Below are 18507 nucleotides of genomic sequence, written 5' to 3'. Positions count from 1 at the left end.
TCATTGTTTTAATAAACTATTGTGGCTTGACTTTTCTGTCACATAGTCAAGAGGAATCCACACAAACGAAATTCCCCTGATTGAATTCTTTTAAGGCTTGTTGCCTTATTTCATTCAAACAACTGATACCATATTTTTCTTAATTAAAAAAATAACTTATTTATTATGTGTCAGGCACAGAATGAAACACATCACAAATATTTCATTTGCATCCCAAAAATTCTATTAAAACCTCCATTTGGTACATGAGGAAACCTCTACATGGATGCAGAGGAAACTGCCCACGTTCGTACTCCTAGAAAAATGACTCAGTGCAGCCTGGTTCTAGATCCCTGGTCTGGACATTGTCCTACTCCCCTGTGTTGAAGGCACACAGTTTTTTCAAAACAAGGATAGGATGAAGGCTTCCCACCCCTACCTGGATTGTACATAGGAAGGGGCTGGGCTCCCAGATGGGCAGAAGATGGCCTCAACCTCCTCCTCAAATGCCGCACTACCATAAATGTATTTTTGATACTGCTTTTAAAGTGTCACTAACTTTTCTAAAACCCTCTTGAAGGAACTGGGTAAACTAACCATTAGCTGAGAAGTGCTGGCTCACTTCCTCTTGCCTCCCAGGTCTGAACTGCCTCTAAGAGCCAATGACCTGGTTTTGAACGTTTGAACATGGTTCTGCCAACTATCTATGAGGTTACTGATTTCCTGCTCCCCATCTATGTAGTGGTAGTTGTTCCTACCAAAAATGGTGAAGTTTTGTTTCCAGGATTAAGTGGGGAATAATATGCAAAGGGATTGGCAGAAAAACTGGTTCTGTTATTTCGGTTCCCTCTGCCCCACCCCTCCCCACTACATTATTCCAAGCTCCTGCCTCTGAACATGTGCCTCTGCTGCAGGGATAGCTGCCTGGATACCTGGACCTCAGTCAGCCCTTTCTCACCTTTGAGCCTCTCTGTACACTGTCCTCCTGGATCCAGTCACATCCAGGTAAACCATATAACCTGTTCTTATTTTTTCCTTTGAATTGATTCTTCTTTATGGAAACTGAACAGAAAGCCCCTATCATTTGCCATATATCTGCAGTAACCATAAAAACAAGCATGAATCAAGACAATGCTACTAGATTCTGTGAAGGGGTTCTGAGCCATTTTCCTGCTCCCTCTGAAGACAAGCGACTGTTAAAAGGTGTTAACCAAAGTAGGATGGTGGTTGCAAGGGCTGGAAGGAGGGGGATGAGGAGTTAGCATTTGATGAGTACAGTTTAAATTAGGGATTAATGAAAGAGTTCTGGAGATGGATGGTGGTAATGGCTGCACAAATGTACAAATTTACTTAATGCCACTGAACCGATCATTGAAAAATGCTTAAGAAAGTAAATTTTATAATATGTGTACATAAGTTAGCACAATTTTTAAAGAAAAAAAATGTAAACAACATACTGGAACCAGAAATAAACTTTTTTATCTTGAAGAAATCTAAAGGACTGGCACTGAATTTTGAAAGGGTAAAGTTTTCCCACTTTTAATATCACATAAGGCCCACTGACAGAGTATGTCTGGCACTCTGGGGGGCAACCAGCTCCCTACTCTTCACAACACAGGAATAGGAGCTAAGCAGTGGATGGGGAAACCCCAGCACATGTGAGACTCAGGCTAGAAAACAACATTTAAAAAAGTGAGAGCTGTGCAAAGAATGGGGGTAGGTGGAGCAGTGGAAGTGACAGCCCACCCCCCCATCCAAATGCAGGGTCCAGCCCCTCCTGGGCAGTTAGGGCTTGCAGGTTGGAAGAGGAGCAGAATGGGGAACTGAGAGGAAGCAGGAAGTCAGCAACCCAGGTCAACTGAAGGCAACACACACTTCAAGGCACCTCCCTCTGTGGGTCTCATGAAGGGTGCAGAGGAAAGAGCAAGGCGCAGAGAACCAATCTCAGGCTAACCCCACCCCACTTCTGACCCTGGCAAGCCCCGTGTTGTCTCCTAACCACAGGCCACAAGGTCCCACATGGCCTTCCTCTCACTAAATCTGCCTGTTTGTACTCTTCCAACAAGCTCAGTCCCTCGCCAGTGCCTCTGCATTTGCCGTTCCCTCCAGCTGGTGCCCAGTCAAGTCCCAGTTCAGCTCCAAAGAGGTTTCTCCTGACCGCCCTTCTCCTGCACTGATCTCCCACAGCCCTTATCTATCACAGCACACCTTTATGTCCTCACAGATGTATCACCGTAGGAAATGTAGCCATGTACTTCATCTTAGTTTATTATCTAACTATATGCTCCAGAAAAGCAGGGTCTCATCTGCTTGCTCACTGTCACATGCTCAGTACCTGGAATGGTACCTGGCTCATAGTAAGAGTCACAAATATTCATCACCTGTCTGTTAAGTGGATCCCCAGCCCTCATCTGTGAAACATGGCTGTCATCATGCTTATCCTTAGGGCATTAAGGCAGGACGGTTCTTCACAGTGAGCACTGTTCTAGCCACTGTAGGTGCTTTGGCATTTTTCCCAGAAATAACATCTAACACAACCCACAGGTGAGAACACACAACCAAAGTCTACCATTCCAAGACACCTGCAGAAGCAAGAAAGGAGATTGGTCTAGGTGTGTAAGGATCAATAGCACCCACAAATGGAGTGTCAAAGGAAAAACACTCCAGACTAGGGAAACAAAAGTAGAGTTATAGGCCAGAGAAGGCCCAATGAATGGGTGCAGAAGTTGCAAACTGGTGGGCTTCCACTTGAATTAAACCTATGTTTTTAGTTAAGCTTCCACATTGTAAATTTTTTATTTTAACATCAAAGCCTAATTATCCAGTTTCCCTCAGGTCCTACTGCCTCACCTGTCCAGTTTCCAACACATGCACTGCCTCTGTCTTGCAGGCTGAATCCATGAAACCAGCAGAAGTCATGGCAGCTGGATGATGTTCCAACTTGGCTCAGTATGTAGAGGGACCTTGGGAGGAGCTGGAAGAAGCCTTCACCCCGCCACCCCCGCCAAAACTTCACCCTGCAAAGTGCTACACTGTGACTAGCTGCTGCTTCCTGCTTCCTCCTGCTACAGGCAGGCAGAGTGTTGGACTTTCTTTGCCCACAGTCATGGGTCAGCAAGAACAAAGGAACTCTGGGGTCTTCATTCGTAATGATTCTCAAAGGGTCACCTGAGCTAAGTGGGACACAGGCTACTCCAAAGACAAGCTCCACTGTACAATGCCCATGCAGCAGAAAGGGCTCCCACTTGCCCCTCCAACAATCCTTACACTTTTAAGTATCTAGGCCATGGTGAGAGGATGCAACCTGGTTCAGAACCAAGCCTGGCAAACACATCAGGTACCTCCAAGTTCCCCTGGGGAGAGTTTCCAGCACAGGGGAGCAGGGGGAAAAGTCTCGGCACAGTTTGGTTTAGGGTTTAGTGCACACTGTATGTCCTACCCGATGCTCTTTACCAGGCAGATGGGGGAGAGCTGGTGCTCATAGTTTACACCTGTAACCTTGTCTAGTCAAATACCCTTGGCCATAGGAGTGCTTCACCGGAGGCCTGGGAGGCTGCATACTTCCTTCTCCCAGAAGCAGCTAATGGGTGAAAAAAAAAGGGTCAAAAGCTTGGTCTCCCCCACTCCTACCAGAGGACAAACTGCAGTATAATTCAACTCCAGGGGGTCACATGGATCAGTCCAAGGCTAGACTTTCTGGGAGACCATATCCTCACTCATCTTCCCTTCCCTATCCCCCTTCTCAGCAGAGCACCCTCTTAATAAACCACGACACTAAATCCTTGTCTTAAGTTCTGCTCTGGGAAGCCAATCTAAAACACTCACTTTGCCCAAGATAAGGCAGCCCACTAAAGAATCCAGAAACCCTGGGACTTCAACCGCAAGGAAAAGAATAAGCGGGTAATGCAACACCTACCCAACAGAATGGTGCTCAGACACTGAACACTTAGGAAGATTTTGAAACAACATAGAAAAATACTTGGGCTTTCATTTTAGCTGGTGGTTGGAAGAAAGAGAGGTTACCAGGCAGCCTAAATACCAGGTTTGAGCTTTGAAGGAAAAAGTAAGTTATTAAAAGAAAACCAAAATGGTAACTGACTGACTGTATTGTACAGTTAAAAAATTATGGTCTATATCTCTTTCTTTATTTTCATATTTTCTATATAATGTCATTTTTTATACAAAGAATACCTTAAAAAGGACCTAATGAAATACACTTTATGGAGCACTTTTAATACCACAAAATCACAACAATGAATCAGGAACTTATCACATAACCAGTAATGCTGGGTATGACTGGAGGGATTGGATCAGTCTGGCAAATTAGCCAGAGGCTATAAGCTCTTGAATGGGGTGGGGCAGGAGGCGTCCTGTGGGATCTTCCTCAACTCACAGACCATCACAGGGTATAGGACACTGCATACAGATGTCCCTCTCTGAGGCTTAGATTGAAACACAGGCAGTTTAGACTAGTTGATCTCTATGGTCACTCTGGCCTTAAAACTCTCCAATTATTTGATGCTATAAAATCAAGAAACGGGAAAAGCAAACTTCCTTGGCTCAGGTGTGTGGTGATTTCTGTAAACTTGGAGCTTGGCCACAAGTTCAATGAATGAGCAAAAATAACCCCAAGGTTCAGGAGATCATGTTGGATGCAGAGGTTATTTTCCTCCCAGGTTTAGATTACTGAAGAGACACAGCTTGCCTGCATGCCAACAAAACCAGCAATTTTCCACAGCTGTGCTGCAAGAATTTTTAAAAAATGCAATACCTGACTCTTTAGTCAGGGGCACTGACCTCTTTTCCCTTAGACTGTCAAGTTAAGAAAATGACAACGGCCAACAAAACAGCTGTCCGACGTGAATGAATCAAAATTACATCTATTTTTAGTCAGGCAAAAATTATAATTTTTGGCGTGCCACAGAATTTTAGCAAGTTGTTATGTCTGTCACGAGATGAAAAGGTTGAAAATTGTTGGACTAAACAATAGATAATGAAACTAGAAACAGCACTACTAAAAATAAATAAAACATTTTCAAGTACTTAATTGATGGAAGATTTTTCTGCGAAGTTAAGGGGAAAATCACAACCACCAAACACCTCTGAGGAGACACATTAAGATGAGTAGTCACACACTTGCAATAAAAACTATAGATCAGATGCAAAACAAGTTATTTAATATAATGTACATAATGCTTCTCCGATGCATCAGAGACTAAGAATGTTTTTTCCCTTCCTCATAAGAAGCTATACAAGTAAATTAAAATCTCCTAGTCTATCCGTTCCTTTCAGAAGAAAACGCAGTTAGGGGGGAAAAAAGATTGTTGCTTCAGGGGAAAAATAAGTACGGATATAGAATCTCAAAGGAAGTAGCATACAAATACATCTGAAGGGACTCATTTGAAGCCAACCGTTTTTAATAACCAGCTTCCTCTTTCTTGCCCATACATTAAGAGAATTGACAGCTTCAACCAGAGAGTGAGCATGTATCTCCTGCAAAGGATGGAGTAACAGCTGATCTTCCCACAGAATACAAGCCCCTAGACAGGGATATAGAAAACTCAATGCCGCAGATGAGCCTCTGACAGCAATCCAGAAACAAGACCCTACAGGCACAGAAGGCATTAAACCCAAAATGCAAATGGAATGGCTGAGGTAGCATGTCTTTATTTTAGTAAGCCAACTTTCAGAAAATAAAAAGGAGCAAGTAAGGAAGAATGCTGCTCTGGGCAACATACTCGCACAGATGAATATTCAAACAAACATAAAACACATGCATTTCTCTGTAATAGGATCCCCACCTTGTCAAGCCTTAACTGGGACCCAGCTTTGAGACTGGAGACAAAGGGAGGAGCAAAGGTGTATCATGGGTGTGCCTGGGTAGGGACTCCTCCTCCTTTTCATCTCTAGTAAAGTGTGAGGACCTCCGTCACAGCGAGGGCTGTCTCCACCCGCAAGTAGAAGCCTCATTCTTCTCCAAAGGCAGGATGAAAAGGGCTGGACCACATCACCCTGCCCAGTCAGGAGCCTAGCCAGGTCTCCCTGATGTGGTGAGGGGAAACAGAGGCCTCCAGTTTCACTAGTATCTGGTGTTTTTCAGGTCGCAACCCCTATAACGGGTGTAGAATTCCTGGGATCCCCTGGGAAGCCAGGAGGGGAAGCATGGAAAGAGGACTGAGTCTGAGTTATCATGGCTAACTCCACTCTGGGAAACCTGGGGGGTGAATCATCACCCAGTCCCTTGCGTCTCACTTCTCGACTGTCAAACAGATCCCTAGTGTTTCCTCCAAAAGACCTTTCATCACAGGTTTATGTTCCTCCCAAAGATGCTACAGGAATATTATTTGACACCCATATACGCCTTCCACACTTCTCCACAAACCCAATTCCCACACCAGTGTGACGCCAGGGATGAGTCCACCGTCACAAGACAATCTCAAGAAACCTTTGTTTCCTGACTAGGGCTTGTCCACCTGCTCCCTGGAGTCTGGAACAAGGGGAAGACTACTGGACGCCAGTTCCAGGCCCAGCAGCTCTGGCACATTCTACTCCCTACGGGATAAGTCCTGAGAACCCCTGTCCCAGCGTCAGGCCGACTGGGTGAGGTAGGTGAGACGCCCCCTACCAAATAAACCACAAACACGCAGGTCCTGGGCGGCCAGGCCCAGGCGGCCCGTTTCCCGCGGAGCCCGGAGGCCCGGTGGCGCCATGCGCAGCGGCGGCTACCAGTGTACATGCTGCCAGGTCCCGCTCGATCAGCCGCTGAGGCCCCGGCGCTCAGCCGCAGCACCTGCTATGGGCTGGCCTTCCAGAAAGCGCCCGACCGCCCCGCCGGCCCCAGGGCAGCAGCCCGGACCCAGAGGCCACCGGACCAGCCAGCACCGCCTCCCCAGCAGGGCGCACCTGCAGCGCACCGGCCGGCCTCCCCGCCGCGAGCGGCCGCCGTGCCTCACCAGCGGTAGCAGCCCTCCGAGGCCTCCAGCGTGAAGTTCACGCGCGTGGTCCGCGTGAAAGGCAGCAGCACTTTGGGGATGTTGAGCTTGGCCGCCGCCGTGGCGGTGGGGCCCAGCGCCAGCAGCGCCCAGAGCGCAGGCAGCAGCCCCAGCCGCCCCTGAGCGCGCGCCGCCATCCTTGCCGCACTTCACCTCCCGCGACCCGGCAGCCCGCGTGCTCCCCCTGGCGCTCTCCGTCCCGCCCCGCGCCCTGCCGGCAGGTGATTAGCGCAGGAGAGAGAGGGGCGGGGCGAGGCCCGGGGTTTCAGCTGTTTCCTGGCCCTCGACTGCCCGAGCGGGAGAGCTGAGTGTGCCGCGCTTCCGGCTACCCCACCCGCGGTAACGCAAGGCGGAGGTGGGAATTTGGGGTGCTCTCCTCGGGCCACGCAGTGCGGGTATGAGTTGAAGCGTGCTTCCCGGGATACGATAGCGGGGGGCCGTGGGGTGTGCGGCATGCGCCTGAGATACCGTAGGGAGTAGACGCTAGGGGCGTGCGCCCGCGTGGGAAGAGCCTAAACGCGCGCGCGCCTGCAGGACATCCTGGACGAGGTGGGAAGCCCTGAGCAGTTTTCTGGCTTCCACGTTCACATCTTGTGGTTTCACACTCTGTGGCGGTACTGCACGTCAACGTGGAGCCTTGCAGCCATCCTCACAGTTGTTCGTGGGCTCTGTTCAGTGCCTCTGGGCCTAGGTGGAGCTCAGAGGAGGCCGCCAGAATCCGCCGCGCCGCCCCGCCCCGCCCTGCCTCCCCAACCTTAAACTCAGTCAACAGGGAAAGGGACAGGTACCCAGGAAATCGGGATGCCGAGTGCCTGTGTGCACCCCATCTAGGTGCCTGTTTTCCAGAAGGGGAACTCTGGGTTTTGCAACGGGAAGACCTGCCAGAGCACGGAGGGCCCCCTATGTATGCTTCCTCCCCTTCACAGTCTTGCCAGCAAGTCCTTATGATCCCTGTTACTCCAGGAGGTTGCGTGGTCCAAAGGCCAGTTACCCAACAAGGCCAGCACTGAGGCTCTCTGATCCTAAAGCCCTTGTTTTATGATTTGCACCCACTGTCTTCCAGAAGCTGTAGGAGAGTTACCCAAAGGGCATTTTAAGGGCGTCAGTACTCCCAGAGCACACTCTTACCCTGCCAGAGTGAGAGAGAGAGAACGATAGTTCAGCACCCCTGAATTCATATGCACACAGAAATCCCACATCTTAAATTCAAAGTCCTTTTTGTGCTCTGTGGTTTGTAGTAGTTTTTATTATGAATTGTGTGAGGGTGGGTTCAGTGTGCACCAGTGTCTCCAAAATGTCAATCGTTGCAGGGAGGGTTCAGCCTAATGGGTGGTCAGGAAGGAGGCAGGGTGAGCATGCACTGGCGCAACTTGTATAAAATGTCTAGGAAGTGTGCACTGAATTGTAACCAGGAAGGCACACATTGATGCCACCGCCTGACAATACAGGAGAAGCTGGATTTCAATCACGCTAGGGAAGGCTTCTTGAGGGAGTGGCTTCTGAGCTGTGCATAGACACTTTACTGGGCTTCAGAGAGGTCCAGATGGGTCTGAACCTGCCCCTCCAGAGTCATTGGGCTTTTGGATAGTGATGAGGGGTGTCTTGGGGTCACCCTCAAAGCCTGAAGGCCCCAATCCAGGGAAGGCATAGGTTGGGGGAACCTCTAGATATCCCAGAACTGGAACCAGGTGCTCTTGGAGGGAGAATGCCAATGTGTTATTTTCTCTGAAAATACAGAAGATTTGTATAGAAAAGTAGCCAGCCCCAGAGGCGTAACCTTGAGGAAATCTTTGTGTTCTTGTTTGCACATTTTATTGATTCATTTTACAGTCACATGGCTTAAATTAAAAAGGCTCAAAAGGGCTGATAGTGAAAGTGATTCCCCCTGACTGTTCCGTCACCCAGTACCTTCTGGTGAGCAGTGTTTTCTTCTTGAGTACACTTTCAGAGAAAGTTTATGCATATATAAACATATGTAATTTAAAAATCAAGGTATAACTCATTATGTTCTAGGTCTGCCCACTTAAATTGGCAAACCAGAAGCCTTACCAGGCAGATTAACAAATAAATAAAGAGACTAAGCAGGGCATTAGGGTACTGAAGCACTCCAGCCCATTAGGATCATGAGTCCCTGTGATCCCTGAGACCCCATCTTCCCAGATCTTCTAATTATTGAAGAAAAATCAGGAACATGGTTTCGCAAGTGAAACATCCTGATTGTAATTGAATGAGATTAATTTATGAAAAACAAACATACGCACTCTTGGATATTTATTCCAGAAAAATGAAACCTTATGTTCACACAAAAGCCTGTATGTAAAATATTCATAGCAGCTTTACTCATAATAACCCACAGCTGGAAACAGGACAGAGGCCCTTCAGTGTGTGATAATTAAACACCTGGGAACACTACTCAGCAGTAAAGGAAGGAACTAGTGATATACACAGTAACTCAGGTCAATCTTCAGGGAAGGATGCTGAGTGAGAAACAAGCCAGCCTCAAAAGGTTGTGTACTGTATAATTCCATTCAAATAATATTCTTGAAATAGCAAAATTATAGAAATGGAGAGCAGATGAGAGATTGATGAAGGGAGGGCCAGGCCTGTGGTGGTGGGGGGTGATGTGGCTATAAAAGAGCAACGTGAGAAATCCTTGTGGTGTTGGAAATGCTCTGTACCTTGACTATTGATGTCAGTGTCCTGGTTGTGATACTGTTCCATGGTTTTTGCAAGATGTTACCATTGGGGGAACCTGGATAAAAGATGTATGGGATCCTTCTGTATTATTTCTTACAACTGCATGAGAATCTACAATTATCTCAAAAAATAAAGTTTACTCACACAAACAAAAAACAAACATACAAACAGGCCTAACAAAATAATATGGGTGGACATAGCTTGCTGACCACCTGTATGCTTAATTTAAGGCAGTCAAGAAATTTCCCCAGCAAAAAAAAAAAAAAGAAAGAAAAAGAAAATGATGGACATTTTCTCATTGAGATTTTTCCCTTTACATTGTCCCTAAATATGTTCCTTTACACCTGTTTCAGTTGCCTATGAGTTGATAAGGGATGGTGTCTGGGGCATAGCTAAGGGTTATCCCACCTTCTCTGTGTGGTCTGTTTCTAGTCCTGGCCATTGACCTTCTTCTCTGGGTGTCAAATATTTTAGCTAAGACTCAGTGAAGCAGTGGGCAGTGGCCTGGGCAGACGATCTGCTCTAGGTACAGAAAGGCCCTCCAGGATGGAAGAGGCCCCAGATTTGTCTGAGATGGTTGTTTACCTGATAAATAAAATGAGATAGGAAAATGTTTCCTATAACTTGTATCAGTGCCTCCCAAATTTTTATCATTTCCTACCACTCTAAAACATCTTACAGTATCTGAGTACCAGATGTACTGTCATTTCCTATTTATCTTTAAAACAAACTATACATATATTTATTTAAGAGGAAAACTTTGTCACTTCTGTAAATAAAATTCAGTATTAGTTGCCAAAATAGAAGTAACCATAAAAAAAATACAATGAACAAAGGAATGCCATAAGGTTATGAATAGACACTGTTTCTTACAAAAGGCTTAGAGCCTAAGGCCTGTTCTCACTGTTCAACAGGAGATGACCAAGCCGCAGACAATATCAAGATATTACTACCCCAACTTGGGCCCTTCTTGAACATATGAAGGTTGAAAGAGAATTTAAAAGGCAAGTAAGTTTTTCTTAGTGGGATGTTGTCACATCAGAGCCTATCCACCATATCTTTGTAACAAATATATATATATTTTTATTTTACAATGGAGAATCTCAAACATTCACAAGCATATATTAATATAATGAAGCCCCATGACCATCCAGTCCTCTGACCGCAGTCTATGGCCAGTCGTGCTCCTCCTGCAGCCACCCCAGCAGGTATCATTTTCAAAAAAATCCAAGACATTCTTTCATCTGTATTTCAGTGATATACATTTCTAAAAGATAAGGATCCTTTTAGCACTTCTGGCCAAGCTGGACGCGTACATAGACATACTGAATCTCTCTCCATAACTAAGAAGGAATATAACTATCTCAAAACTAAAGACAACCAGAAGTTCAAGAAAATTGAGCTGCATGGAAGTCCAACAAACAAAGATATAAAGAAAAAATACTCATCCAGACAGATAAGAGGGGCAGAGCCAGGGTGGAGAGGATGTGGTGTGGCACCAGCAGTGGTGGTGACAGTGGTTGTGACCAACCAGTGGAAAGCACAGTAACACATTATAAAAAGTAGGGAGGGACATATGGGGAGGGCTCCCAGCACCGGACCAGATTGTGCAGCTTATGGTTCCTGCGCTTGGGAAAATAAAGCCTTATTGCTTCTGACTGTGAAAACCAGTAGGGTTTGGGGTGGAGGAAGAAACTGCCAGTCTCTCAGCAGAGTCCATTTGTTTAGAGGGTCCCCATGGTCCTAGAACATTTGCAAACACCCATTCTGGGAACAACGGCCAGAAGAATAGCTAGAGAGGCGCCAGTCCCTTACAGGAAGTGGGAGAAATACCTGGAAAAGGGGCAAGTGCTGAGTAAGCGGCATTTTTCCCTCTCTGACCCCTCTCCCACATACAGCGCCACAACGTGGTGAAACAGGTCGCCCTGCACTGTTGAATATCTAAAGCTCTGCCACTTACAATGTAACAGGTGTGACAGTTCTGCCTAAGACACAGAGGCAAACAAACACAGGAGCCTGTCAAGATAAGGAGACAGAGAAGTATGGCCCCAAAGAGAAAATGGATCAAGGTTCCAGTGGGAGAACTAAGGGACAAGGAGACAGCTAATCTAACAGACTCAGAATTCAAAACACTGGTGATAAAGATGCTCACGGACTTGACAGATATGCTTGAGTATGGCAAACGCATAAGGGAAAAGGTGAAGGCTAAGCTAAGTGAAATGAAGGAAAATCCACAGAAAACCAATGATGAAGGGAAGAAAACTGGGGTTCAAATCAAGGATTTGGAACATAACGGAGAAATAAACAGCCACCAGTACAGAATGAAGTAGCAAGAGCTCAAAAAAACGAGAGGCTTAGGAACCTCTGGAACAACTTTAAATGTGCCAACAACGGAATCATAGGGGTATCAGAAGGAGAAGAGGAAGGGCAAGAAATTGAAAACTTATGTGAAAAAATCATGAAGAAAAACTTCCTAAATTTGGTGAAGGAAATAGACATACAAGTCCAGGAAGCACAGAGAGTCCCAAACAAGCTAGACCCAAAGAGGACCACACCAAGACACATCATAATTAAAATGCCAAAGGCTCAAGCTCAAGAGAGAATCTTAAAAGAAGCAAGAGAAGAGAGTTACCTACAAAGGGGTTTCTATAAGAGTATCAGCTGATTTCTCAAAAGAAACTTTGCAGGCAATAAGGGACTGGCAAGGAGTATTCAAAGTGATGAAAAGCAAGGACCTACAGCCAAGATTGCTCTATCTAGCAAAGCCACCATTTAGAATAGAAGGGCAGATAAAGTGCTTCCCAGACAAGGTAAAGCTAAATAAGTACATCATCACCAAGGTACTATTATATGAAATATTAAAGGACCTTATTTTTAAAAAGGGGATCGAAACTATGAACATTAAAATGACAACAAACTAAGAACTATCAACAAAAAAATCTAAAAAACAAAAACAAAAATGAACTATGCAAATGACCAGAACAGGAACAGAATCATAGGTATGGGAATTATTTGGAGGGTTATAGGCTGGGAGGGGGAAGGGAGAGAAATGGTACAGGGACTATACCTAATTGGTAGGTACAAAATAGACAGGGTGGTGTTAAGAATAATATAGGAAAAGGTGAAGCCAAAGAATTTATATGCACAACCCATGGACATGTCCTAAGTGGGATTGGATCGCTGGAAGAAAGTGGGGTACTGGGTGGAGGGGAACAAAGTGGAAAGAAATTAAGACAACTGTAACAGCATGATCAGTAAAATATACTTTAAAAAATAAGCAAAATTAAGATCTTCCTATAACAACAACAAATAAAAGATAAAGACCCTTTTAAAGTATCTTCTAAAAAAGATAAGGACACTTCCGGCCAAGATGGAGGACTAGACAGACACACTACATCTCCCTTCACAACTAAGAAGGAGTACAACTACCTCAAAACTAGAGACAACCAGAAGTTTGAGAAGATTGAGCTGCATGGAAGTCCAACAAACAAAGATATAAAGAAAAAATACTCATCCAGACAAGTAGGAGGGGAATAGCCAGGGCAGAGAGGACACGGTGTGGTGGTGGCAGCAGCGACGGCAGCAGCAGGCTGGTGGATGTAGTCACACATTTTAAAAAGTCAGGAGGGACACCTGGGGAGTGCTACCAGCACCAGACCAGACCACACAGTTCACAGTCCCAGCTGGGGAAAATAAAGCTTCATTGCTTCTGACTGTGAAAACCAGTGGGGTTTGGGGTGGAAGAAAAACAGCTGATCTCTCAGCAAAGTCCACTTGTTTAAAGGGGCTCCACAATCCTAGAATGTCCACAGACCCACCAATCCTGGGAACAATGGCCAGGGCAACAGCTAGAGAGGTGCTGTCCTCTATGGAATTGGGAGAATTGCCTAGAAAAGGGGCGAGTGCTGAGTAAGCGGCATTTTTCCCTCTCAGACCCCCTCCCCCACATACAGCACCACAACATGGTGAAACAGGTTGCCCTGCACTGACAAATACTTACAACTCTGCCCCTTACAATGAAACAGGAGAGCTCTACCTGTGACACAGAGGCAAACAAACACAGGAGCCTGTCAAGATAAGGAGACAGAGAAGTATGGCCCAAAAGAGGGAATGGGTCAAGGTTCCAGTGGGAGAACTAAGCAATGAGGAGATAGCCAACCTAACAGATGTAGAGTTCAAAACACTGGTGATAAAGATGCTCACAGGCTTGACAGATATTCTTAAGTATGGCAAACGCATAAAGGAAGAAGTGAAAGCTATGCTAAATGCAAAAAAGGAAAATCCACACAAAACCAGTGGTGAAGGGAAGGAAACTGGGATTCAAATCAAGGATTTGGAACATAAGGAAGAAAAAAATAAACTAGTACAGAATGAGGAAACAAGAATTGAAAAAAATGAGGAGAGGCTTAGGAACTTCAGGGACAACTTTAAACATGCCAACATCCAAATCATAGGAGTACCAGAAGGAGAAGAGGAAGAGCAAGAAATTGAAAACATATGTGAGAAAACAATGGAGGAAAACTCCCCAAATTTGGTGAAGGAAATAGACATACAAGTCCAGGAAGCACAGAGAGTCCCAAACAAGCTAGACCCAAAGAGGACCACACCAAGACACATCATAATTAACATGCTAAAGGTTCAAGATAAAGAGAGAATCTTAAAAGCAGCAAGAGAAAAGCAGAGAGTTACCTACAAAGGGGTGCCTAGAAGACTTTGAGCTGATTTCTCAAATGAAACTTTGCAAGCAAGAAGGGACTGGCAAGAAGTATTCAAGGTGACGAAAGCAAGGACTTACCACCAAGATTACTCTATCCAGCAATGCTATCATCTAGAATGGAAGGGCAGATAAAATGCTTCCCAGACAAGGTAAAGCTTAAGGACCTGATCATCACCAAACTATTATTATATGAAATGTCAAAGGGACTTACTTAAGAAAAAGATCAAAACTATGAACACTAAAATGACAACAAACTAACAACTATCAACAACTGAATCTAAAAATAAAAACAAAATTCAACTAAGCAAACCAGAATGGGAACAGAATCATAGGTATGGGGATCATTTGGAGGGTTATCAGCTGGGAGGGGGTGGGGGGGGGAATGGGGAAATGGTGGAGGGATTAAGAAGCATAATTTGTTGGTACAAAATAGACATAGGGAAGTTACGAATAATATATGAAAGGGTGAAGCCAAAGAACTTATATGCATGACCCATGGACATGAACTAAGAGGGGTGGGATTGCTGGAGGGAAGGTGGGTACTGGACTGAGGGGAGCAAAAGGGGGAAAATTGCAATTATGTAACAAAATAATAAAATATACTTTAAAAAAGATAAGGACACTATAATCACAATACTAAAGTCACATCTAAAAAATTAACAATAATTTATCAGTTATAAAAGAGCCAATTAAAGTTAAAATTTCCAACTGTTAAATAAATGTCATAATTTTTTTCACGATTTTTTGTTTTAAGAATCAGGATCTAAGTAAAGTTCATTGCAACTGGTTGAAATGAGTTTTTAATCTATAGGTTCCCCTCCATCTCTCTTCCCTTACAATTTCTCTCCTGCCCCTTCATTTTTTGATTAGATGTATTTTAGAGCACACTCACACCGAGTCCTGTCTTCCCTGTTCCACATACCTGTGGGCACTGCCACAGCAGCAGTGGTTATCCTGCTACACTAGTCTGCAGCTAGGTTTTGGTCATGGTCCCTGAAAACTTTGGAAAAAGGGACCCACCATGAACCTTCAGCGCCATCTTTGAGCTGGAAACATCCATGTTTGAGAAAATAAAAAATGAGAAAAAGACTAGGAGAATTAGAATGGCCTCAGACTTTGCAAAATGTTTTCCAAAACTTCATCATATGTGAAATAGCGTTGCCATTTAATTACAGAAATGGCTGGTTTTTTTCTGCCCAGACATGCTGCCTGCTTTTAAAACCCAGTTTCTGTTTGTGTACTTAATAGAATCACTTTTCTCACACTTCCCATATTCACACTCTACCAGGATCAGTGATGGCTTGTTAGCTTCCTTTGGGCTGCCGAACCCCTTCCTCCTCACCCAAATTGCTGTGGAACAATGACTGCAGAATGAACTGATTGCAACTTTACACTGTCAGACCCCCTTGGAAACCCTGACACATGAGTGTTATCCCAGCTGACTAAGCCTGACACCAGCAATCCTGACTGGACACATGAGGGAGTCCTCAGACATCTATCTCCAGGCCACCAAAAATGGAGGACGGCAGGTACTTTTCTGGTGTCCCAGAACTGCCCCAGTCTACCAAGCAGCTCCACAATGGGGCCAGAGTGGTCATCACAGATCACAGCACACCCCTCACCTGACTGGCCCTCCAGAGCCTTCCACCTTTGGCAGAGACTCCAAACTCCTTCCCATGATCCTTAGTCCTCCCAAGGTGTCCCTGCTTAAGACACAGCATTACCTCTTACTTCTGCTTCCCACAGCCCCTGAATACACCTGGATACTTCATACCTCCAGTAGCACACCTAGTGTATCTGACACCCTAGTGAGGATCATTTTTTTAACACTCCTCTTTTATAAGACAAAATTATTTTCAGTAATAAACATGAAATTCAACGTAACCATGGCTTGGAAAAAATAGTTTTTTTTTTTTGTTTTTTTTTTTACTGTTAGATTGAGTTTTATATACATAAGCAAGCCAACAAAAACAAGTTTTTAATAAAAAATAAATATAACCAAAAAGAAAAGGTAACGGATTAATAATTTTTACTTAAATTGACGTTATTCATTTTTTCCATTTTAAAATCATTTGTTATTTTCAATTAAAGTTGACATACTACTGTATTATATTAGTTTCAGGTGTGGAACCCAGTGATATTACATAACTTGCTAAGTGATCATCCCCATAAATCTCGTACCCATCTGACAGTGTAGATAGTTATTAGACTATTATTGGACTATATGTCCTATGCTTTACACCCCCATGACTATTCTGTAACAAACAATGGGTACCTCTTTATCCCTTCACCTTTTTCACCCATTCCCCCCAACCCCTCTCCCATCTGGCAACTATTCAAAAGTTCTCTGTATCTATAAGTCTGTCCTGTTCTGCTTGTTCATTTATTTCGTTTTATTGTTCCAGTTTTTTTATCTTTTTTTTCTCCTTCTTAAAGAAGGCCCTTTAATATTTCATGTAATGCTGGTTTGGAGTTGGCAAACTGCTATAGCTTTTATTGTCTGGGAAGCTCTTTATCTGTCCTTTAATTCTAAATGATAGCTTTCCTGGGTAGAGTAATCTTGGTTGCCAGTCCCTTATGGCCTGCAAAGTTTCTGTCAAGAAATCAGCTGCAGAGAGAAAGAAGGAACTCCTGCCATTTGCCGCAACATGGATGGAACTAGAGAGAATTATGCTTAGTGAAATAAGCCAGGCAAAGAAAGAAAAATACCATATGATATCACCTAATACAGGAAACTAAAGAAGAACACAAACAAAAGAACTAAATAGAACAAAGAGCAGAATAGCAGTCGATAGAGGAGAAGGGGGAGGGAAAGAAGGGGGATAAGTAAGGGAAGGGTCTAGTCAAGGAACGTGTATAAATGACTCATGGACATGGACAACGGGGAGGGATATGATTGCAGGAGAAGGGATGGGCTGGGAGTGGGGAGCAATAGGGGAAAAATGGGACAACTGTAATTGAAAAACCAAAAAATAAAAGTAAAAATAAGAAAAATAAAAAGCAACTTTCCTTACTCTAAAACAAAATCAAAAGCCTAAGTCCCTGAAAGTGGGTACATGTCACACCAAGTAAATGACCACCCATTATCACAGTACCCCATCATAACCAAGAAATGATGTCTTTGGCCACCACATGTGAACTGACTTTTACAGAGCTTTTCCAGCATCTGGGCCAGGAGAGAATCACCCAGGCAGAAAACAGGCTTCCACTGGACTTTGCAGTCCTGGTGTTCCACAGTGACACCTATGGCAACAACTAAAGCAACAAGGTTAGAAAGAGGATTTGCCAGTTGGTCCTCTCTTTGCCTGGTGTTAACCACCAGGACTGAGGCCTTTGAACTAAGTCAGCCCCACCCAGGGCTCTAGATCCAGTGGTTGGGGGACGAGGCTCAAGAAAGATATAAAGGGATTTCTGCCTTCTGTGGAGGTTAGGTTCTGAAGTCTGCATATATAACTCCAAATGCATTATTGTCAAGTTACCCATGAAAATTTCTTAAATTAACAGAATTTAGGGTCTTTGAAAGTTCAAAAGCTAATGGTTAACTTTCTCTTCTCTCTCCATTTTTGCTATGGCCTTGATTTCTTTAGGATGATGAAGACCAAGGTCTAATATGAATGGAGTAGGAACTAGAGAAGGGATAGGAGGTTAATAAGAGCTATTTCTCTCATTAAATGGTAATGTGGGATATATAGTAGTCATGGATATATTATGTCATTTAATCTCCAATAATTGTATGACATGAAAACTGAAGCTCAGAGAGGGCCCATATGTATCCTCACATGTAGCCTTGTGCCTGGACCACTCTGAATCCAGGGCAAGCTCAGTGTAGGCTCAGGCTGAGGCCCTGACACCTGAGACATCACTGAATGCTCTTTGCTCTCAGTTCAGAGCAAGGTCTCTTGGAGGCTGTTGGAGTGGAATGTGTCAATTAGGGGGACAGGAATCAGGGACATGTCTCTGAATGGTGGCAAGGTGCTTTGTTTAGGCAGATACTCAGTGAGTGAAAGATGGGAATGAACAGAACAGAAAGGCTGTCGGGCAGAAGAGAAGTGTGGAGGCTGGGAAGCAGAGTCTGTGTCCTGGGGATTACAGTGTGGCTACAGTGTCAAGTGAGTGGGGGTG

The 18507-nt window shown here is 44.6% G+C and overlaps 1 protein-coding gene across 1 annotated transcript in view; it reads right to left on the bottom strand.

The window, feature by feature from the left end:
- NUP210 (nucleoporin 210) overlaps positions 1 to 7139 on the bottom strand; it is a 118517-nt gene extending 111378 nt beyond the window's left edge. The window contains exon 1 of the mRNA XM_090278833.1: positions 6933 to 7139. Within this exon, the coding sequence (XP_090134959.1) occupies positions 6933 to 7108 (176 nt within the window). The 5' untranslated portion in view covers positions 7109 to 7139. The remainder of the gene's footprint in view (positions 1 to 6932) is intronic.
- Between the last annotated feature and the right edge of the window lie 11368 nt (positions 7140 to 18507).

Source organism: Furipterus horrens, unplaced genomic scaffold (genome assembly GCF_987537825.1).
Source record: "Furipterus horrens unplaced genomic scaffold, mFurHor1.1.pri manual_scaffold_1, whole genome shotgun sequence".
Classification (NCBI taxonomy): Eukaryota; Metazoa; Chordata; class Mammalia; order Chiroptera; family Furipteridae; genus Furipterus; species Furipterus horrens.
This window is presented reverse-complemented; position numbering and strand designations above follow the sequence as displayed.